The 23,967-nt window shown below is 48.3% G+C and overlaps 1 protein-coding gene across 26 annotated transcripts in view; it reads left to right on the top strand.

Moving 5' to 3' along the window:
* The window catches only part of ZMYND8 (zinc finger MYND-type containing 8), a 110,064-nt gene that overhangs the window by 20,214 nt on the left and 65,883 nt on the right, over nt 1–23,967 (top strand). For 24 of the 26 annotated variants that reach the window (XM_036321577.1, XM_036321568.1, XM_036321589.1 and 21 more), the window contains one exon: nt 15,018–15,166. In XM_036321577.1, coding sequence (XP_036177470.1) covers nt 15,018–15,166 — 149 coding nt within the window. Of the gene's footprint in view, nt 1–7,233; nt 7,416–14,043; nt 14,169–15,017; nt 15,167–23,967 lie in introns of those variants that run through there. The other 2 variants (XM_036321571.1, XM_036321578.1) reach the window with 2 other exon arrangements.

Raw genomic sequence — 23,967 nt, 5'->3', positions numbered from 1 at the left:
TTACTTTAATACATTAATGGATTTGTTGTGAGTGCTGGGCTGGATGCTATAGGTGAAAATACTGAGTTAGCCAGGGACTGGCCCAGCATGGAACACGCTCAGTAAAGGAGTATTGTGTTGGGAGTCTGAATTTTGCTTCATCTCTTGAGTCTGCTCTGTTTTGAAAAGTTCTGCAAAGAAAACATGGCTCTAATCTTGTCTTCCCTAGTTGGATTTCTTACCAAGGCCACGCTTGATCTGTCTTTCTGTCAGGCCCTTTGGCATCTTGGCACTGGCTGGAGGAAAATACCACAGGGTATGCTGGTTTGCCCTCTCCCCAGCCTTCAAAACACTTTATTGTAAAATTAATTTACCTGTGTGTCTCCTCACCTGGACTGATATGGGGACCAGGTCTCTATCCCTTCTTTGACAAACAGGAGTCTGGTGATGTTATAGTAGCTGCTCAATAAATGTTGTTGTTGTTTTTTGAAATCCTCACCCGAGATAGAGTGTCGGCCTGCAGAGCGAAGGGTCCCGGGTTTGATTCCAGTCAAGGGCAGGTGCCCGAGTTGTGGGCTTAATTCCCCAGTGGAGGGCGTGCAGGAGGCAGCCAATCAATGATTCTCTCTCATCATTGATGTTTCTATCTCTCTCTCCCTTCCTCTCTGAAATCAATAATAAAATATATATATATGTATGTATGAGAGATTTTCAAGGTTAGATTTAATTATCTGAGAGTTAAAAATAATAGAGACCCTGGCAAAGAGGAATTTTGCCAGGATTATTCCACGTGGAAATGGGAGCCTGTGTGGCTGGATCTTCTGATTCCTTTGTTTACTTGTTTAAGAGAAGCTGGAAATCGATCTTCTACACCAGTGGTTCTCAACCTTGGCTGCACATTAGAATCACCTGGGAATCTTTTAAAAATCCTGATTTCTGGGCCTCATCCTCTGGAAATTCTGTTTCTTTGTTACTAATGTTGTGGCCTCACCCCATAACAAAGAAATAGAATTTCTGGAGGACGAGGCCCAGAAATCAGGATTTTAAAGATTCCCAGGTGATTCTAATGTGCAGCCAAGGTTGAGAACCACTGTTCTAGACGGAGATTTTTAACTGGTGTGCTGCAAGAATTTTTAAAACATGCAAAACCTGCTGAAACCGGTTTGGCTCAGTGGATAGAGCGTCGGCCTGCGGACTGAAAGGTCCCAGGTTCGATTCCGGTCAAGGGCATGTACCTGGGTTGCGGGCATATCCCCAGTGGGAGATGTGCAGGAGGCAGCTGATCGATGTTTCTCTCTCTTTGATGTTTCTGACTCTCTATCTCTCTCCCTTCCTCTCTGTAAAAAATCAATAAAATATATTAAAAAAAAACCATGCAAAACCTGACTAGTATTTAGTCAGGGGAACTGACCTCTTTTCCCTTAGATTGTCAAATAAAAACAAACAAACAAACAAAATGACAATAGTCAATACAACAATAGCTGTCCAGTGTGAATGAATCAAAATGACACCTATTTTTTGGTCAGATTGGCCAAAAATATGTTTTTTGGTATGCTGCAGAATTTTAGTGTTTAGTTTATGTGTGCCATGAGATGAAGAAGGTTGAAAATCATTGTCCTGGACTGAATCCTTCCTGGTGATCGCTTCCCTTGACCACTGGACCATCTTGTCAGCTATCACTAAGGTCCTGCTCTGAGTAAGGCTGACTTCACCTCCTTAACCGTCCTCTGGTAACCTTCTATTCCAGTCCTCTGGTAACCTTCTATTCCAGCCGTGGGCAAACTACGGCCCGTGGGCAAACTACAGCCCGTGGGCCGGATCCTGCCCGTTTGAAATGAATAAAACTAAAAAAAAACACAAAAACCGTACCCTTTTATGTAATGATGTTTACTTTGAATTTATATTAGTTCACACAAACACTCCATCCATGCTTTTGTTCCGGCCCTCCGGTCCAGTTTAAGAACCCATTGTGGCCCTCGAGTCAAAAAGTTTGCCCACCCCTGTAATCTATTCCCACACACTAATCTCTACTGTCTTTCCAACCAGGTTGTTATTTCTTGGGTTGGGGCCAGATACACTAGTTGGTGAGAGTTATTGACAAATAGGAATCTAGACTCATCTCAGGGATTAAGGGGGGCGTTGAAAAAAGATCTTCAGACTTAAAAGGGTCTGATAAGAACAGGGGCAAAGAATCAGGACTAAAAATTTGGTTAAAGTGCCAGCACAGTGGGGGTCTCCCAGTGTGGAGCACGAGATAGAGTGTTTTCCCTGGAGAAAGTCATTCCTTTTTTTTTTTAAAAACACTAAGTGATCTTGAACAATAGCCCTCCCCAGGAAGAATGGAGAGAGCTAGGAAATGGGTGGCCTGAAAACGCCTGAGTTTTCTCCCTTCGGTTCTCAGTAATTGTGTTTATTAGCTGCATAGGCCCGTCACATTCACGACATAAATTCTTTATTCCCTACTTTGGGGGAAATGGGCTCTTTTAGGCAAGAAACAAGAAAGGCTGAGTACCTGTGGAAAGGGCATTTCCTTCTCTCGTTTCTTTCGGACCCTGAAATGGCTAGGCTGCCTTTAGTGTAATCTTCCCTGTTGACTTCACAACCCTCCCGCCTTCTGGCTTTGCTGCGAGAAATTTTTAGGCCGGGGAAGGAAAACTGGAGTTTCCTGTGAGTTAGGTCTGCTCGGCACACCTCGAAGCTTTGTTAACCTCTCCTGCTTGTAGCTGGTCAGATGTGCATTTGGGGGGCACGTCTGAGCCAGGCCCTGGGCCCCAGCAAGGAAAGAAGAACTGAGATCAAGCGTACATTCTGAAGGAGATGCTATACACAAGGGAACCAGCAGAAAAGAACACAGTTTTCGAACATTTCCAGCTAGAGAATGAAGAAACAAAAAAGATGATACAATAAAGTGGGCGGAGGCTGGGTGGTCAGGGGAAGGTTTTTCTGGGGAGGTGACATTTGAGCCAAAAGCGGAAGTTGCCAACTATGGGAAAATTAGGCATAAGCCATTCTAGATGGAAGGGCTAGCAAGTGCAGATGAGTTTAGCTTGTTCGAGGCCATTATGTGTAGGGGTGAGTGAGTGGAGGAGAAGGGGTGAGAGCAGGGCCAGATCCCTGGGGGCATTGTAGGTCTTAATAAAAGGTTGGGTGTCTAATCCTTTGGAGGGTTTTATGTAGGGGCCTGCTTATCTTTTGTTAATCCTCACCTAAGGATATTCCCTCCCCCATTGCTTTTCAGAGAGAGTAGAAGGATAGGAGGGAAGAGAAGTGGGGGGGGGGGGTAGAGAAAAAGAGAGAGAGAGAGACAGACAGACAGACAGACAGACATAGACATTGATGTGTGATGCGGGAGAGACACATTAACTGGTTACCTCCCACAGGCTCCCTGACTGGAGGGTGGGGAGTGAACTGCAACCCAGGTATGTGCCCTTGACCTCGGAATCGAACCTGTGACCCTTGGGGCTGTGAGCCGAGGCTCTAACCACTGGACACACTGGTAGGGCAGGGACTGCTTATCTGTAGTTTTGAAGAAGGCTGCTGTAGAGGGGCAGGGAGCTTGAATCAAGGTGGCAGCTGTGAAGGTTGGACTGAATTTGAACAGGCAGAAGTGATGATGGGCAGGGAAGGAACACCCCTTGCAGAGACTCGCCATGTGCCAGGGACCACGTAGGCATTGCTTTCATCCTCACCCTGCGGGGTTTGGCATTCTCAATGCGTTTTGCAGGTGACTAGGATTCTGAGGTCGGCTCCATCCCAGGCATTCTGGGCCCCTTGAGTAGGGAGGAGAGTGCCTTTGGAGGAGTCCTGGGGGCGAAGTTCAGTCTGGCGCCGGGGCTGTGGGCCACCTGGACCTGTCCGCTTTGATCTGGGTGAAATCCTGAGCAATAAAGGGCTGTAGAACCTGGTTTGGTTGAGCCTGTGCCTGCCTGAGAGGGCTTAACAAGTTTGTGATTCTCATCAGGGAACCTTTTCCAGAAACAGGCTGGAAAGAGCGAGGCTGGTGTAAATCAAGGTGAAGATACAAAAAGATTTGGGGAAAGGGCTTTGAAATGTCTGGGTCACTGTTTTTTTCTCCGCCCCGGCTCCTCCTTCCCCCACAGGGGGAATAGTATTGGTAATAACTGGTGGTGCTTTGTGCCAGACGCTGCTCACTCTGCATGTATTGTCTCATTTAATCCTAACAACCCTTTGAGGAGTATTCTAACACTCACAGCTGAATTGACGGAGGCATTGAGAGGCTGAGTACCTTGCTAAAGGACACGGCTGGCAGGTGACGGGGCTTGGGTTCCAACCTTGGGTTCCAACCTCGTGGTGAGGCCCCAGAGCCCACACACTGAACAGCGGCGGGGCTGTGTGACAGCGACCAGCACCAAGCGTGCCTTAGTGATGGAGGGTTACGAGGTGGCTCACAGCCCTAGGGAAGCGTGCTGCTTTGACCGGCGGCATGCCAGCTTTGCATATCTGAGTCTCACCTATCAAATGCATCCAAAAGGGCCATTCCCACCTCATGGATGCTTGGGGAGGATTCCTAAAGTAGTGTTTTAGGAAAGAAACAATATCTGTGAATCCCATGAGCCCAGTTTGAGAAGGAAATAGAAAATGTTTCCCTGGCTATCCCTTCTCCCCCAGTATGTATTCACCAATTCTTAATATTTCTCCTGCTCTGCTTGTTGTCCATTTGTCATCAGTGCCTTATTCTATATGCCTATATTCATTCTCTATTTATTAGCCACTTCATCATGGGTTTGTTTTCCCCTTGGCCTCAGTTTTCTCATCAATAAAATGGGGGTACTTAGTCCTGACCTGGTGAGGAGTAAGTAAATTGATCATTGTATTTAGAACAGTGCCTCACAGATAAGTGGTCAACAGAAGGTACCTATTATTACCATTATTTGTTTCTGGCTGCTTCCCACAGGGGCAGGGAACCTTCCAGACGGTTCCCAAGGTAGCCCAGATGTCTGTTAGTTGCTCAGTGACTGACTGGTCCCATTGTTTTCTTCTCTTTGAAATCTGAAGTCAGGCTGCCAGGTGAAACATTGGGCATCATTTTCCTTCTTAATAGATACAGATACCTCCGTGGGGGGTGTATTTACACAAGGTTGGACCTGCCTGGCAGCTCACTGCAAGATTCTTTACACCCGGGTTTCTCAACCTGGGGTCTTTGACAATTTGGGCCTGATCATTCCTTGCTAGGGGACTGTTCTGCGCACTGTAGGGTATTTAGCAGCAGCCCTGACCTCTCTACCCACTAGGTGCGAGCTGCAACTCCCTCTATTTGCCTTGTTATGACAACCAAAAATGTCTTTAGACATTGCCAGAGGTCTCCTGGGGAACCTGGTTGAGAACCACTGCTTTAAACACCTGAGCCCCTTAAAAGTGGCACCTGGTTGATGTCTGGGGTGGGGAGGGGGAGCATGTTCTGAGCTCCATCTGTAGAGTGTCAGGTGCCGGGATGCAGATATGGGTCCCTGGCTGGGGCAGTGCCTGGTACATAGCGAGAGTCACATAAGCATTAACTGTTACCATCCATTTGCCCCACAGCCATTAAAAACGATCTTACATCGCTCAGTATGTGAATGTGATCAGAAAGGATGAAAAAAGCCCAGTATTTCCTGTTTGCTGGGGGTTTCTGCAGGCCTTTGCAGGCCCAGAGCCCAGGCCGCCTTTGCTCAGTTGGGTTTTGTTCTGTGCACTACATAAAGACGGGGTTCCCTTTTTGTTCCATTTTATGGCTGCATCACGAGTGTTTGCACCTCAGTCCCCTATGGATGACATTGAAATGGCTTCCCATCTTCGGCTTCCACAAGGCGTGCTGCAGTGGCTATGCGGGCCATCCTCTGGGCATTTCTGGGTCTGTGGGCCCCAGGACACATTCTTAGAGCCCCCCCCCCCCCCCCCACTGATATTGGGTGAGGGTAGGCATCTTTTTGACCAGTGTAATGTGGCTGGGATTGTGGGTCTGAAATCTTTGCTTCTCCAAAAGAACATGACGAGGTGCCTGTAGAGGGCCTGTCCCTTCTTCCCTGGTGTCGTAGAGAATGTTCTTGTCCTCATTACTAAGGTGGCTTTAGGCCAGACCCCCACCCAGGACATGTGGGGAACGATGCCTGGTTATTAGCGACATCTCTTTCTTCATCTGCCCCTTCCTGAAGCCTCTGCATTTCCCTGTTTGGCTCGCAGGCAGCCCACTTCTCGGCTTCAGCTGCTGCCAGCCGAGTTTGTTTTTTGTTTCTGAATTGGCCCTGTGATGCTGCAATTCCCCGTTGCAATTTGAAAGCCACCGACCTGCACCTGAGCTTTCTAGAACCTGATCTGGGCTGGAGGGCGGGGCCCACCAAGCCTCTGCAGCCTGAATAAATAATGCAGAACCAGCTCCTCCTGCCAAAACTTCCTCAGCCAGCTGTGATGCAAAGGCCAGAGGCAGCCAGTTATTCCACATTTTCTTTGTGGTGGTTTGGCTGTTTTGAGGGCCCTTGTACGGACACCGGAGGGACGCAGCCTGTGGGGCCTGGGCCTGCAGAGGGCGTGGGTGGGGTGCAGCGGCTTCTTGTAGGGAGTTGAGTCCTGCCTCCCTGCTCTCTGCAAATTTTGAAAAAGCTTGGCATTCGCCAGTCAGGAAATTCCTGTTGAGATGTTGTCGTTTTTTCCAGAAGGCCTGGTCCCAGCTGAGGGGGAGGGAGGGCTGTGGTGGTTGCAATTGCCTCCAGTTGTTGAGGGCTAAACAGTGAATTCATTTGTAAATCAGCCTCTTTTCCCCTAGAGTGAAGCAATTTCTGTCCTGCCAGGAGGGTTTGCTAGTTCACCTTTTACCTATGAGTGTGCCCTTTAATCACCATTTCTTCATTATTGAGAGAGAGAAGAATGAGAGAGAAACAGACTGGGAGAGACAGACAAGAGACAGAGAGAGACCCTGCCACTGTGTAAACAATGGGAAGATGGTTTTCTCATTTCTGGGAGAGGTACATCAGAATTAAAGACAAATAATAAACAATTATTAAAAAACTAAAAAACACCTTTACAAACCACCACACTCCCCCCTGCTACACAAATGCAAGTTGTGTTTGTTACACCCGGGAAATAAGTAGCCGTTCGGGGCAGGGCCGGAGACGTTCCGTGTTCAGCCTAGTGGAGCTGCTGTCTGTCCAGGGTGATAAATGAGAGCGGAAAGCCCGGGACGCGGAGGCACGCCGCCCTGCCCCTACATGCCTGCGTGCGGAGAGGTGAGGGTGTCCTTGCCCCGTTGGGAGACCCGTGCGTACGAGGCCAGGGCTGGCCTGGTAAGTGGTGACTCTTAGCCTGTCCTCACTGCTTCTTCCTCCTCCCCCTGGGAGAGGCCGCTGAGGATCCGGAAGCAGGAATGTCTGCGGTGTGTGAGCTTCTGTTCGCTTTAAAAGAGAGGCTAGACCCTCTGAGCAGCAGAGCTTTCGCAATGGCAGGTAAGCGCCCCTCTTCCCACGGGTACCTGCCCTTCGCTTGCCTTGCCTCCCAGGTACCCGGGATTCCTGGTACCTTGACATTTACCCACGTTGAGAATGACCCTGTCCTGCCACGGCCTCATTTCTTCTCCAGCCCCCCTTTTCCTGATCTGGATGAGAAGTTCACACTCACGTGTGGCCGGAGGACCCTTTAGAAGCCCGGCTTCGGCCAGAGAGCAGCTCTCTGAAGGCGGCCGGGGCCTTGTCTCCAAGGGTCTGTCGGTCTAGGTCTAGGAGGTACTTTGTGTGAGCAAACGATTTGGTCGAGAGTTATTTTTGCTCGTATTCTTCCTGACTCGGGCATTCTCTACGTTAAGAGAAAAATACGCCCCTCCCCCACCCCTTGCTTCTGATTTCTCATTTCTGTTCTGGGCCTGGAGGAAGTTCAGGGCTTTTGTTTCATGATGATGTAATTACTGGCTGGAGAGGGCCTGAAGATTCCTGGGGAGGGAGGCCTGTCTGGGTACCTGCTCTGTGTCTTTGGGAAATGCTTTGAAATGATTAACTAGGCTCCGCTTTGCTGCTTCGGAGAACAGCGTGTGGTCATGTTTGAAGTAGGCTCTGGTGAGGGCTGGCCATTGCTTGTTGCCGAGCCAGAGCTGGCCTGTGCCTCTGACCCTGCCTTCGCAGTTTCCCCAGGACACCTGGACTTTTCACAGTCAACCACAAGGTCCTGGGCTGGTTCTGGTCTCCACTTCGTAGCTTGGTGTGTCTATACCTTTGAACCTGGGGCATCAATTCCACAGAAACCAAACTCTATTTTGGGGGGAGAGGTGGTAGAAGAGGAGGAAGAAGATGTGGAGGAATGATGGTCGATTTAAAAAAGAATAGCTACCTTGTATTGAATGCATACTCTTGGCCAGGTGTTATACTAAGAGCTTCACATGAATGAACTCATTTAGTTCTTTAATACTCCACTAGGTACTGTGATGTCCATCTTACCAAAGGAGGAAGCAAAGAGGCTAAGTCTTTCTCTTAAGGCCACACTATGGGCAGCAGCAGAACTAGGCTCCCAGCCACTGTGGCACCCTGTCAGCACCACCCAGATCAATCCTGTCAGAACATGTGTTCCCTTGACTTCCATGTAGGGTGACCGACTCATCCTGGTTTGCCTGAATCTGTCCATCTCTGGCCAACCAGCGGTTGGTCATACTTCTGTTGCCCATGATGCCTGTTGACCAGTTTCTCTTTTCGTTTAGGCCTTGCTGTCGGCATCATTATGGGAATTTAACACCCACAAAAACACACCACAGGCTGGTCCTTGTGGGGAAGCACCCAGCCTTTCAGCTGTGGCCCTTTCTCTCTCTGGAGGACACAGTTCTCTGTAATGATGTGTCATTTCCTAGGCTTTGGGGAATGGTGAGCGCAGTGACTCAGGCTCCGGATGTGGGTGGGGGTGGGGTGCAGGGTGTCTGGGAGGCCTGGATGGAGATGGGAAAGGAGTGTCAGGGGAGGGCAGATGGCAGTGGAGATCCCCCAGCTTATGTTGTGGCCTAGGCCAGGTTCTGGTGCCACCACTGGGAGGTTGGGAGATTGGGAGGTGAATGTGCTTCCTGGCGACTGCCTTTGAGAGACTGGTGCGCCCCATCGACGAGTGACAAACACCATTTTCCATCTTTCTCCCAGTTAGTTCCTGGAGCTCCTTATGGAACTTTCCTCCGCCTCCCTCCTCCCCATACCACCATCTGCAGTGGAGAAAGAAAAAGGCAAAATGAGAGTGTGCTCTGAGAACGTAGGCCCTGTATTAGGAAGCCGTCTTGCTGCAGAGCTGAGACAAGCCCCTCTCTGGCATGAGGCCATGCGTGGGCCTCGCGGGTCATGCTGCCCGGGTCCAAATCCCAGCCCCGCCACTTGTGTGATCGTGGGGGCGATGACTTCGAGGGAAGGACACGGAAGGCATTTTGAACACTGCCTCTGGTACATTGTATGTAATCAAAGCAAGTCTTAGCTGTTAATACTGTGGCTCAGGAAAGCGAAGAGGCCGGGGACCCCGAGGGAAGGCGTCCCTAAGGCAAGGGCCATCTCGGAAGTGCTGAGCGGATTATTTCTGGCGGTGCACAAGACGCCGGTTCGGGAACCATCTAATGACATGCTCGGTTCCTAATACCCGTAGACCTTCCCATATTGTGAAGATTTCAGTGAAATGTCACAAGGAGGGGAAAACGCTGCTGCCTCCTGCTCAGTGCCAAGCTATTTCCCTGAGTCACTGCTCTGTGCTTTTCCTCCAGGCAGCTTGCCTCCCTCGCCCACATTAACTCCTTCGGAGCCAGGCTTCTTTTGGGGAGGCGGAGGGGTGGGGGTGGGGAGCAGCGGGTGGGCCAGGCCTGTGGAATCACAAGGTCCTGCTACCTCACCGAAAGGTCTCTCAGATCAAGGGTGAACCATTTCCCTGGGGATTCAGTCTACGGAGGCTGTCTGTCATTGTTCCAAGTTTAGAAATACATCCCCATCAGAATTAAATCATTAAAGAGGGGGAAAGAAATACTTGACTCAGCTTTCTGGAAAAGTCCTAAGGCAGCTTTGTTGCCATGACGACAGCAAGGTCTGCAGCACCTCCCATCTTGTCACCACCAGAGGCTGCCCCCTGGAGTGGGCAGATGTTTATGTCAGAGTGCTGACCCGCTGTCTCATACCTCTGAAGGCCACCATTGCCCAATTTTTCTCCCTAAGAGCCTCCGTTGAAAGCTGTTGCTGTTGATAGCTGTGCCTGTTGTTTGGAACCTATTACATGTCTACCCTTTGGATGCAGCCGCTGAAGTCTCATTCACTCTGGAGGGAGTCCGTGTGTTCGTAGCCAGAATTGAGGTCTTGATGGTTGGCTGAGACTAGAAGGTTGGGATCCTTTGAGGGGTGGGCAGTCTTGGGTCAGACCCCTCCACTTGGCAAACAGGTCCCTGGTTTCCCCTTATGCTTCCTGATGGGCTGCTTAGCTGTAAATTGCTTATGAGTGTATGACTCTCTAGAGAGGATCCCCCATTTCCCCTGGAATTAAAGAATTTGGAAGGTCAAAAGTACTTTAAGGTCCTCTAGCCCTGTACTCTTTTTTTTTTTTTTAAATATATTTTATTGATTTTTTTACAGAGAGGAAGGGAGAAGGATAGAGAGTTAGAAACATCAATGAGAGAGAAACATCGATCAGCTGCCTCCTGCACACCTCCTACTGGGGATGTGCCCGCAAACAAGGTATATGCCCTTGACCGGAATCGAACCTGGGACCCTTGAATCCACAGGCCGACGCTCTATCCACTGAGCCAAACCAGTCAGGGCTAGCCCTGAACTCTTATTTATTTATTTAGAGAGGAAGGGCTGGGCGGGGGTGGGGGCTGGGGGGGGAGGAGAGACAAAGACAGACACATCGATATGTTGTTCACTTATTTATGCATTTGTTGGTTGATTCTTCTATGTACTCTGACTGGGGATTGAACCTGCAGCCTTGGTGTATCGGGATGATGTTCTATCCAGCTGAGCTACCTGGCCAGGGGCTAATCCAGCCGTGGGCAAACTACGGCCTGCAGGCCAGAAATGAATAAAACTAAAAAAAAAAAAAAAAAAAAAAAAAAGACCATACCCTTTTATGTAATGATGTTTACTTTGAATTTATATTAGTTCACACAAACACTCCATCCATGCTTTTGTTCCGGCCCTCCGGTCCAGTTTAAGAACCCATTGTGGCCCTCGAGTCAAAAAGTTTGCCCACCCCTGGGCCGCTAACCTGTACTTTTTTTTGTTTTGTTTTGTTAATCCTCACCTGAGGATACTTTTTCCATTGCTTTTTCAGAGAGAGTGGGAGGGAGGGAGGGGGAGAGAGAGAGAAACAGAGAGAGAAACATGGTTGTGAGAGAGCCATATTTACTGGTAGCTTCCCTCAGGGGGCCCCTGATCAGGAGTTGAACCCAGGACCCTTCTGGCTGATGCTCTAACCACTGGGAACACTGGCCAGGGCCTAGCCTTGTACTTTTTAATCTTTACTGCTGATGACACCTTGGAGAAGGTGAAGTAGGCATGGCCCTTCTTCCCAGGAAATTGCATCCAGATATAGAACTGTGTGTGACACATGGATCATGGGTCCCTGGAGCACATGCATGGGCTCCAGGTAAGAAGTTCTGGTCTGACTACTTTCTCTCCTCTCCTCCCATTTTACAAGTGTGGCCTGGGGCCCTGAGAAGTAGAGACTGGCCTGGGGTTATCTCCTGTTTAGCTGTCTTTATTTTCTCACCATGCCTCCTCGTATGACTTCTATTTCCTTAGTCCTGAACCAACCCACAGGCAGCCAGCCGTGGGTGGTAAGGAGAGGCTTATCAGAATTTTCTAGGCTTGAGAACTCAGAGTCCATCCCCCAAACGCACACTCAAGAGCATCTCAAACCAGCATGCATCTGAGTCCTCCAGAGGGCTTGTGAAACCACAGATGGTTGGGCCCTGTCCTAGAGTTTCTGATTCTGTAGCTCTGGCGTGGGGTCTGAGAATGTGCGTTTCTAGTAAATGCCCAAGTACAAACCACTGCTGCTCGTCTGGGACTTCGTACTGGGAACCATCGTTCCTGGGATCTCAGTCGCAGGTGGGGAACTGCCCAAGGAGGAACTCGTTAACTCTGGAGGGAGTCAGTGCTCTTTCTGGCTCTTTCTGGCTCCAAAGGTTGGCTACGTGTGGGCGGGGCTGCCCCATGTTCCAGCTCAGCAGTAGCACTCCTGGGAGTGTTTGGGACTATTGTGGGGGCACTTTTCGTTGTCAGTTTGGGAGTCCTGATGTCTGAGTGGGAGGATGCTGAGGTGGTTCTTGGGATGAGGAAGTGCTGTCCCTTCCAAAATTCAGTAGTGCGTGTTCTACTGAGAAACATCAAAAGACACTAATTTCTCCCCAACATGCCCTGGTTTTCTCATTGGCGTGTCTTTCCTCATGTACTTTCTTCCTTTAAAATTTACCCACAAACGGAGCAACACATACAAAATCAACACCTTTGTCCGCTTGCTTTTGGTTTTTGCCTGGCCAGCATGCCATTTCTTCTGGAACACATCTCCTGTGAGTTCCCAAAACACCTTTCTTAAAAACTCACAGTCTGACACCTGAGCAAAGATACTGGGTTTATCAGGTCTACGTAGAAGAAATTCCAAACACCTACCTTCCTTTGATCAGCCCCAACTTTGTCCATATGTTGATGTTTTTTATTCTGAGTCAGAACTCTGTCATCTGCTCATTAGTGGTTTTGGTTTGCACCTGCTGCCTTTTTTTTTTTTTTTAAATATATCTTTATTGATTTCACAGAGGAAGGGAGGAGAGAGAGAGAGAAACATCGGTGATGAGAGTGAATCATTGACCACCTGCCTCATGCACGTCTCCTATCAAACCTGGGACCCTTCAGTCCGCAGGCCGACACTCTATCCACTGAGCCAAACCAGCTAGGGCTGTTTTTTTTTTTTAAATGTGAAATTGAACCTCCTAGATATTTCATTATTTTATTTTGATAGAGTTGTCCAGGCACATGGTAAGTACCATACACAAGGGTTACACAATGCAAAACAGTCCCGTTTCCACACCCAAGCAGGTTCTTCTCGCCTGAGGCAGCCGCCAGTCCCCATTTAGAACTCTATTGTACTTTCGTGTTCATCCAGGAATATTCTAGGCTTATGCCAACGGAGATACTGTACATATATTACTTTGGGGTGGGGGTATGTGTGTTGGTCTGATAATGGTGCTAGACATGTGTGGCTTTTTAAAACACGATGCAGAAGCTTGGAGATCGTCAAGCGTCAGTCCACGCGGAGCTGCCTCATTCCTCTCCGTGCTGCAGAACAGCCTGCTGTGTGGCTGGAGAGGATTATGAGGCCAGTCCGCTATTCGTGGGCCCTGAAGTCGGTTCCAGTCTTAGAGACAGCACACAGCACCGTGGCGGAGCCTCTTGTGTGGGCTTGTTCCTCTGTGCCTGTGTGTCTAGGAGAGGACTGTTGGGTCAAAGACTTTGTGTGAGAAAGTGAGAGTGTTGATGGTGGCGTGGGGGGAGGGTCCCTGCGGGCAAGGGGAGGCGTTCTCTGGGGAATGTGCCAATCCCAGGCTGCACCCTTGAGCGAGTTTCCTCACTCACTAGCTCTGTGTGCCTCTGGGCCAACCCTTTGGGCTCTCCAGGCCTCCATTTTGATGTCGGTGGGGTGAACCCCTCAACTCTGGGGTCTGTTCTCCCTCAAGGTTAGCATTTAATTGCCTCTCAGGGCTGTGTCTCAGCGAGAGACCCTGGACATTGAATCCGGATTTCCCTGCAGCCTGTCTGGGGAGACTGGAGAGTTCCAAAGCAGGGACTGTCACAGCAGTTCACTGTCTCGCTTTGCGAGCCTGCCGCAAGCTGCTCCGCCTTTCCGACCAAAAAACCACTGGGAGGCCTTGCATGTGGCCCTTTTGGACCCTGTTAATCTGCCCCCGGCGACTCCTGTCCAGACACGGAGGCTGGTGACACAGGGTGCAGCCTGCGTGCTGGGACGCGCCTGAGGGTTAAAATTGGAGGAGGAATGTCCTCGGGCTGTCTTTGGGGATAACCATTTTTCTGGACCCCCCCCCCAGTCCCGTCCCGTCCCATCCCATCACCTGTACTCTTCGCATAGCTCTTTCCTCTTCGCTGCCTGTAGCTTTCATTTCTCAGCACGTGAGGCACGCCAGGCCGAGCCATTGTATCACCCTAAGCTAACAAGTCACCTGTCGGGCATGGAATGGATTCACGGTCTTGCAGGTGAAGATTGGATGGTGGAGGAAGTATATCTGTTTAAATGAGATTCTGGGAGAATTAAAATGGAAGAGAATGGATTGACAAAGGTGTGAGGTTAGCATTTCACGGATGAGACTCAGTGAGAAGGTAATTTGTGCTGGCCTCTTTGGAGGGGAGTTGCAAACAATCCCCAGCGGTGGCTGAGCCATGAGGACTTCCTGGTGGGTGGGTGATACATATATTTTTTGCATAGTTACACATGGTTTGCCTGATAAACATGAATAAATGTTGTCTTCTATAAAGAAGTATGTTTGCCTTTGCTTTCTTAAATGTGTGGCCTTCCTGCTCTATCTTTCATGGTTTCCTGCTCTTGCCATCAGGAACGGATGTGGAGAAAAATATTTCTTTGGGCTAAAGGATGATACCGGTGCCTGTGTGACGACTCGTGGTAGCTGGGTCGTCGCCTCGTCCTCAGAGATCAGTAGGGAAGGGGGGATTGTGGCAAAACGGAGGACACATTTTCATGTAAAAATGGCTAGCCGGCATTCAGATCTGTATCTGTTGCCATAAGGCCATGGAAGGAAGGTCCTGATCTGTTTCTTTTTAAGAGAAGCCAAAAATCTAGGTGATTTTGTAAAGTCTCCCAATTTTTATATTCTGGTAGTGAGTTAAATTTGTTACAGAAATGTTATGCAGGCCACAGAAAGACCATCTGACCTCTGAGATGGGTAACAGAAAGGAGGGTGGGGGGAGTGTATTCTAAGGAGGAGGAACCCCGAAACGAAATGGGTTGTGTCCTCCCCGCCCCCTCCCTGAGGGGGCCGAGGCCCCCCTGACTGCTTTAAAATGTGTGGTCCTGTGTGTCTCTTTCAGATCCTGGCTCCGCCGACAGAACAGCCCCGAAAAGAAAGTTCCCCAGCCCTCCGCATTCTTCCAATGGCCACTCGCCACAGGACACATCCACAAGCCCCATTAAAAAGAAAAAGAAACCCGGCTTACTGAACAGTAACAATAAGGAGCAGGTAAAGGGCCACCGCGAACGGTGTCCACACGGTGGGACAAAGGCTGGAATGAGAAGACGGCAGCTCTCGGGGGGCGGCGGGTGGGGGCTGGGGTTTAAGAGCCGGTGTTCTTGGCATTTAGCAACCTGCCTGACGCTGGCTGTCATGGACGTAGAGCAGCACAGGGCAGCTCAGGAAGGGCCTGTGTTGAAATTTGTGGCGGGTTTTCAGATCTGTTTTGGGGACAGGGCAGTCGGCCAGATGAGACAGAGAAATTGTGCTTTAGGGCTTGGGGCTTTTTCTTGGGTTTCTGTTTCATCCTTTAGGAAGGTTCCCCCCTGTGGCTGGAGAGTATTTTCCTCCTGGGCCACGCCAGCAGGATGGCTCTCACCTCCGCCTGGAGGTGTGTGTATGGCTGAGACATGCTCTCTTCTGGTCTCAGTTTTCTCATCTGTAAAATAATGGGTTTAGGTCTGTGGTGAGAGACAGCTGCCCTCCCCACCCATTGCTCACGGTAGACTGGTAATTACTCACCATTCCTTCTCACTGTGCAGAGCCCTGGACTGCAGACCCCACCCTCCCTGGGCAGCCAGGGCCAGTCAACTAAACACAACATCTGTTCGCCATCTTGGATCATACTAAGGAAACGTAGCTTTAACATTACCTGATGCAGGCTAGATATATTTTCGATTAAAAAAAAGAGAGAGAGATGCTTTAGTGGACCAGGAGGCCAAATCTCCTGACACTGGAGGAGGCAGGGTGACCCGTGGTACCACTTAAGTGAGGAGCCCTCGGATGTATTCATGCATTTTCTGCGTTAGGGAGCGCCGGAGTGGGCTCTGGGGATTTGAGGTTGAAGGAAACAAGATTATTGCTTTCACGGGAAGAGACCTAGCAGCGGCTAAATGCCCAGAACTGTGAGAGGGTATGTTTCTGCACACGAATCTATTTTCATTCTCAAATTATATAGCGAAATGCCAGCTCTGCTTTTTGCTCCGTGGCTGTGGGCAAGTTAACCTCTTTGTGCCTCGTTTTCCCATCTCCTGAAATGGGGATAATGACGCTGCTACTATTGATTTCCTAAGGTTGTTAAGATGAATTGAGCCAAGTGACATAAATAATTAATAATAATAATAATAATAATAAAAATCAAGCCAGGCCCTACACTCCATAGAATAAACACACAAACTACAACAGCAGCTCTAGAGATGTCCCAGGCCTGTGCTGGTCAGTATGATAGTCACAAGCCACGGGGGGCCCTTGAGCAGGTGCAGATGGCAAATGTAACCAAGGAACTGAGTTTCTAGTTTAAATGTCAGTGGCTCTCTGGCTTGCAGCTACCGTGTTGGACTGCACAGGGCTAATTGTATTAGGAGGCGAAACTGGAGGGTCTGAAATAAATTCGGGGGGGTCGCAGTGTGAAAGACATATGTAATAGTGTTGGTAATAATAAAAGCAGTGCTTACACTGTGCTATCACATGACATTATAGTTTCAGATCCTCCCCGCCCCCCATTTTCCGGTGTCTATGTTAATGTTTATAATAGCCCCTTGAGTAAGGGCTCTCATCATCTCCATTTCACAGATGAAAACACAGAGGGTTAGAGAGGTTAAGGTGCCTCCTCAGCGCGAGTAAGAAGCTGCCTTTGAGCTTAGATCCTGTCACCCAGGAGCTACCATCGCTGTTGAGATTAAAGACTAAGAAAGAAGCATGAAGGCCACAGATAATCCCCAAACCTTGACTTAGCCAGCCATTAAGTTCCTGGGCAACACTTTCTCACCAGCTGCCCCATAAGTCACAAAGCAGATATTGTCCCCTCCTTGCGCCTCCTCCCTGTGTGTCCACCACGTACAAACACACACACACACACACACACACACACTTGAGTCCCTACCTGTCCTTTAAGAATTGGCTCCCATCTCTCTTTCTGGAAGCTGGCCAGCTTGGACAGCTCATGCTTAGCCTCTCCCTTCTCCATCCCTGTGTTAATACCATCCCTATAACACTTAAACCTCCCAACCACATTAATGCATTTGCCAGTCTGTGCCCCCCTCTGGACCATTGTCCTCAGAAAAGTATCCGACGGTTGCTGTCTCATCTCCCCGGAGCTTGACCCCGGGTGGGAGCTTATGAATATAGAACGCGCTCAGGATGTGGAAAATAGCAAAGCATGGGTGACTACCCACGGGGCGCGATTATGCTCCTGAGTAATCCGTCACCCTCAGTCCTGGTAGAAGAGCTTGCAGGACCGAGACACTGGAGGGAAAGCGTCGCAAACCTAGAGACTGGGCTCTTTCTAGCCCCCTGCACCTGGGGAACTGGCTGTGTGACCTGGGCGGTTGTTTCCTATCTCTGAGCCTCAGTTACATTGTCAAATATAAGGGTTGTGACTAGGGACATCATAAGGTTGCTTGTAGGTTTGTTTTTCGGTTGCAAAACTCCCTGGGGCTGAGCAGCCAGGAGCTGGCAAAGGAGAATAGCCTAGCTCAGTGGTCGGCAAACCGCGGCTCGCGAGCCACATGCGGCTCTTTGGCCCCTTGAGTGTGGCTCTTCCACAAAATACCGACTTCTGCACACGGGCCACGAAGTTTCAAGCGCACTGTACGTGTGCGCCCGCACGTGGTATTTTGTGGAAGAGCCACACTCAAGGGGCCAAAGAGCCGCATGTGGCTCGCGAGCCGCGGTTTGCCCGACCATGGGCCTAGCTGTAAAGAGAAGAAATGGCTGACCTCGACTCTGTAATTCAGTGTAGCATAGAAGGTTTGCAGGGTAAGCGCAACCCCTCTCATGCAGAATCTGCTTTCCTAAGAGGAACTAATTCTTCTGGACACTTTCCTCTCCCATTCCCTTCCCTGGCCTCTTTCTTTCTTTTAGGATTATGGAATTAAAACCAAATCGTAGGTCGCACATGCTGTGTTTAACCAACATAATATAATTCCTGTTAGTCACCCAACATTTGAAGATTATGAGATTTTATTTATTTTTTATTTTTTAATTTTTTTAAAATATATTTTATTGATTATTTTACAGAGAAGAAGGGAGAGGGAAGGGAGAGGGATAGAGAGTTAGAAACATCGATGAGAGAGAAACATCGATCAGCTGACTCCTGCACACTCCCCACTGGGGATGTGCCTGCAACCAAGGTACATGCCCTTGACCGGAATCGAACCTGGGACCCTTCAGTCCGTAGGCCGATGCTCTATCCACTGAGCCAAACAGGTTAGGGCGAAGATTATGAGATTTTAGATAACAACTTATATTTCTGAGTTCCTAGAGAACTCGGAGAATTCTAACAACAGTTGGAGCTGAGCACATCCTGCTCCTTTATTATTTTAAAAAATATTTTTATGTTTTTATTGATTTTGGAGAGGAGGGGGGAGGGAGAGATAGAAACATCAAGGATGAGAGAAGATCATTAATCAGCTGCCTCCTGCATGCCCTCTACTGGGGATCGAGACCTGGTCATGTGCCCTGACCGGGAATCAAACTGTGATTTCCTGGTTCAGAGGTTGACATTCAGCCTCTGAGCCACACCGGCTGGGCGATCCTGCCCCTTAGACGCAGGGCCTGTGTGCTCCGCTTTTCCCCACTCCCCCCCCTCCCTTTAGTGTCACCCTGCCTGCTTCGCTCATTCCTTCTGCCTTTGGCTCTCTTAGGTGTTTGGGTTATTTTTATTTTTGGTACATATCAAGGTTTTCTGCCTCCTTCCTTTTTTTCCCCTTCACTCTAATTTCTTTTTTTGTGTTAATCCTCACCCGAGGATATTTTTCCATTGATTTTTAGAGAGAGTGGAAGGGAGGGGAGAGACACAGAGAGAGAAACATCGATGTGAGACAAATACATCGATTGGCTTCCTGCATGTGCCCTGACCAGGGCCTGGGATTGAACCCATGACCCTTCAGTCCATGGACTGACACTCTATCCACTGAGCCAAACCTGCTAGGGCTTCACTCTAATTTCTCTTCTGTATTCTAGGGTTCTAAAAAGAAAGCCATTCTGGCCTTACAAACACCCCCACCTCCCCCCATATTTTTCCATTTTTGGTAGCAACTTTTTATTAGCGGGTGGAGATACAGGTTGAGTTTTTAAGTTGGAAGCCCATTTCACCCATTTTTCATATATTGGGGATTCAATACTTTTAGGGGGAATTTCAAGAAGAGCTTTAAAAACATTATTTTTTTGGGGAAAAAGTATTCTAATGCTTATAATTAATTTTTAATGCCTCTTGGTCCAGTGGTTTCACCCCTAAAAACATGTAGGTGTTTTTTCTTGGGACTGCTGGAGGGGATGTCCCAAAGCCTGGAAGGGTGCTCCTGGCATTTCGTGGAGCGGGTCCGGTTGCCAAGCACCCTGCAGTAGAAATACCTTGTCCCCAAATGACATGAGGCCTAGATTGCAAAATACCATCTTTCCTTTAATTCTTGGGTCATTTGAGTTTGAAGAGCCCTTTTGGAAGATCCTCCCTCCCTCCCACCCTTCATTTTTCTCTCCCCCCCCTTCCCTCCCTCCTCCTTCCCTCATCAAAGGATTTAGAAATAATTGCTAATAGACTTGTACAAAAAGGCCTTAGGTGTATATTTGATCAGATATGGCAGAGAAATCCCCTCCTCACGTACAGGGTGTATACATGTCATAAATGGGTGGCTAGGACTTATTTTGTTGGGTCCATGCATTGTCTTAAAAACGAGGAAGCTTCACAGAAGTCCTTTGCTGGGCAGGGGCAGTGTATTAGCAGTTGTACCAGGTCAGGTGGCACCGTGGTACGTGCCTGCCTCGCTGCCTCAGCCCTGGAGCTGAGGGGAAGTGCTCCCCTAGGGTGGGTATGAGCTATGTCCTCCTGCTGTCTCCCCGAGTCCAGGCTGAATGCCAGGGCCATTCCTCACACTCCAAGACCAGGTCGTCCATCTTACTGCAAGACCCATGCTTTTATCCGTGCAGGAGAACAAAAGCTGGAGAGAGGACTGCTTTATTATTTATTTATTTATTTATTTATTTATTATTTGTTACCTACGTGGCCCCTGTAGGAATTTGAATTTGTGGATCCCCAACATGCACCCTATGCTTACACAATAAATAGCCAGAGTATCCATTCTCTGGCTTAGGCAGACCAGGGGTTGCAAACTATACTTATTACAACTGTAGTCGCAAACTATAGTTATTAACAATATTCTGAGCCTGTTTTTGTAAGTAAAGTTTTATTGGCCCACAGCCACATTCATTCATTTACATATTGTGAAAAGTTCGCGGCCCCTGGTGTAGACTCGGGCATTGCAGAAATGAATGAACAAGCCTGCCTCTTTTCTTGTTGAGCCCACCTGTGGGAGAAGCAGGGAAATCGGAGCATTTGCTTACAGAGCCTGCAATCATCCTGTCACAACACAGGTCGCAACCTGTTTGCCTTCCCAGCAGGCTGGTAACACACCTTACGCTTGTGGGGGTGAACCTGAAATGATTTGCTTTTCCTGTTTTAAATGTTCCATATTGGTTATCAGATGATTTTGATGGAGCAGGAAACATTTACAAGCAGCAGATAAGGCAGGTATCTGATTGACAAGATTACCAGGGAGCTAGGTCTCAGCAACAGCGTCCCTGGTTCAGGAGAGGATGGAATCTCCTGAAAGATTGGAGCAACCTGATGCCCAACTCCTGGCAACCCTCCCGGGAACACTCGCGCCCCACCCCGGTGTGGGGTAGGGCAAGGGCATGGAGAAACTACTGTCTGAAGTGGCAAACCTGTGGCTTCTGTGCTATAGAGAGGACTTGGGTTGCCCAGTTAGGGAGATCAGCGACCATATTTGAGTTTTCCCGTTAGCTTACTGAAAGGAAGTCAGGCACTGAACTATGGTTCTCTGCTGTCTTGCAGAAGCCACAAGAGCATTCTGGAAGACCCTACTCAGGTTAGAGATAGTTCTGCTTGCTTGATATAACAGGTTATCTTTCTTTTTGTTTGCTAATCCTTACCAGAGGATATTTTTCCATTGATTTTTAGAGAGAGTGGAAGGGAGGGGGAGAGACACAGAGAGAGAAACATCGATGGGAGAGAGACACATCGATTGGTTGCCTCGTGCACTTGGCCCTTGACCGGAATTGAACCTGGGAACCTTGGTCTGAGGGCCGATGTTCTATCCACTGAGCCAAACTGGCTAGGGCCACAGTTTATCTTTCAATATAACTGTTCTTCTCCTCTCCTAAGCACCCAAAGAAACCAAAACAGACCTGCTACATTAGTGTCTCTCAACTAAAGGCAGTTTGGTTCCCAAGGGACATTTAGCAGCGTCTGGAGACATTTTGGGTCGACACAGTTTTGTGTTTGGGGGATGCTATTGGATCTAGCCAGTGAGCTACATATAGCTACTACATAGAGTGAGCAGGAAAGCGCCCCTACCCCAAGAATTTTCTGGCCCCAGTATCACTGGTGCGGAAGTTGAGAGCCTTTGGTCTAGATAAGGTTACCTTTTCGTGCCCCCATCTGGTGTATTTCTCGTGTCTTCCTAATGCCCAGATTTTTTCCCCTCCAGCTTTATGCATTAAGCAGGAATTAATTTTGAACTACAGAGAATATTCTCTCAGGGTTCACTCAATCAGAATCTCTTCTGAATCCATCATCCTCTTACAGGGGGCACAGGGACAGGAGAAAGTTCAGATAAGTTTTTTTTTGAATTTTATTTTCAGTTACAGTTTACACTCGATATAATTTTGTGCTAGTTTCAGGTGTACAGCGTAGTGGTTAGAAGAAGCGTACACTTTACAGAGTGATCCCCGATATTTCAAGTATCCACTGGCACCATACATTAGCAATACAGTATAGTGACTATATTTATTTCCTATGCTGTATTTATATCCCTGTGACTGTTTTTAAAAAAAATATGTTTTTAGTGATTTTAGAGAGAAAGGAAGGGAGAGAAACATCTATCAGTTCCCTCCTGCATTCACCCTGACCCTGACTGGGGATCAAACCCACCATCTGGGCATGTGTCCTGACTGGGAATCAAACCCGTGACCTTTTGATGCACAGGACGATGCACAACCAGCTGAGCCACACCAGCCAGGGCCCTGTGACTGTTCTGTAACGACCAATTTGTACTTCTGAATCCCTTCACCTTTTCCATCCAGTTCCCCCAGAGAAGTCTTTTTAACCTGGTTTTCTCACCAAGTAAGACTAGTGGTGTCTACCCCGAGTACCCCTCTGGGTGGCTGTGAGGATAAAGTGGAGGTGGTGTGTGTGACAGTATGCTGAAAACCATAACGTGGAAGAATATCGGAGTGGTGTTACTCTGGAAACCAAGTAAATGGTCTGTCTTAACTGTTGGAGTGACACAGGGACATAACTGGGCTCAAGAGCCGTGTATTCCCTGCAGCCAGGTTTTAGAGGACTGGCTTATCTGTGTCTCTGGGCTTGGAGCCATTTTCTTAAACGAGTAAGCCTACTTTCTTGGCTGCAAACGCCTGTTCGAGTTTTATTGGGCTTTGATGCACTCGGGCAAATGGATCCCTTTAGTCAGGTAACAATTTTGGTCCCTAACTTGGGGCTTTTTTGCCTGTGGGTTTGGTGATCCTGGCTTGGAGCTTGCCACCAGGCCCCTGCCTAGCAGCTGCCCAGGACCTATTGTCTTGGAAAGGGAGGCTGGATGGCAGTCCGTGACCGGGCGCCCCCTGCCTATGGCACTTTTGTTTGCAGCATGAGAAATGAGGAATTGAAAAGGATTTGCTCTGCTTTTGGAAATTGGAGATGTCCTTTGCCCCAGGCCCATGAAAGTGGATAAACACTGCCTATCACACCATCGTGAAACTATAGACAGAAAAATGCCATGGTTGACTGACATCAGGACCTGATACAAGATCAACCAATCAGTACAGCCCAGGACCCCAACTCCCTTAAATCACCATGATTTTTATTTTCTGGTCAATGGATTTTATTTTCCTTTTTGAATGAACAGTAGCCATATAAGATTTATTAAACCAGTAATGAAAACATGTTACTGGTTTGTCAATAGACAGACAAAAAGTTCAGACACTGACTCAAATACATATGGAAATTTAGGAAGCCAATTTAATCAGAGAATAACAAGATAGATTATCTTGTTGGACCTTTAACTTTTTCTTATTTCTCTAAATTTTTTATTCTTTTTTAAAATATTTAATAACGATAATTAATTTTTCCTGTATATAATATGTCCCCGTGTGGGCCATCGGGGAAGCCAGGTTTTAGAGCCCTAGCTTACCTCTGTCCCTAGGTTTGGTGCCATTACCTTGAAGTAATAATCCTCTACTTTCCTTGTTGCATGCTCCCCCGCCCCTCAGTGCAATCACTCTTGAAAGTCTTAGTTGTTTCCTTAGTAGAAATGAGAGTAGGAGCTTTAGAAGGATTGGATAATGAGGATCTGCCAGGCATCTATGAGGCTCTTTATCAAGGAAGAGCAGGCATTTAGAGCATTAAAACCTCATAATAAAAACCAGGAACAAGACCTAGGTGCCTGCAATCTTGGCCACTTTTCCCCATTATCCTGGGGGTTCTAGCCAGAAAGTCCGGCCAGCCTGGCTCAGTGGTTGAGTGTAGATCGGTGAGTTAGGAGGTCACGGTTTGATTCCTGGTCAGGGCACATGCCAGGTTGTGGGCTTGATCCCAGGTGTGGGTTGTGCAGGAGGTGGCCGATCTCCTGATTAGAGATAATCATTGATGGTTTTCTTTCTCCCTCTCCGAAATCAATAAAAATATTTTTAAAAAATAAGGAAAAAAGAAAAGTAATGTGATGATATGAGGCATGAATGGACAAAACTGACATTACTCAGAGATAAGTTTTTTTTTGTTGTTAATCCTCACT

Source organism: Myotis myotis, unplaced genomic scaffold (genome assembly GCF_014108235.1).
Source record: "Myotis myotis isolate mMyoMyo1 unplaced genomic scaffold, mMyoMyo1.p scaffold_m19_p_9, whole genome shotgun sequence".
In the NCBI taxonomy this organism is placed as follows: Eukaryota; Metazoa; Chordata; class Mammalia; order Chiroptera; family Vespertilionidae; genus Myotis; species Myotis myotis.
The sequence above is the reverse complement of the archived record's forward strand: the minus strand, read 5'-3'. Positions and strand labels throughout refer to the sequence as shown.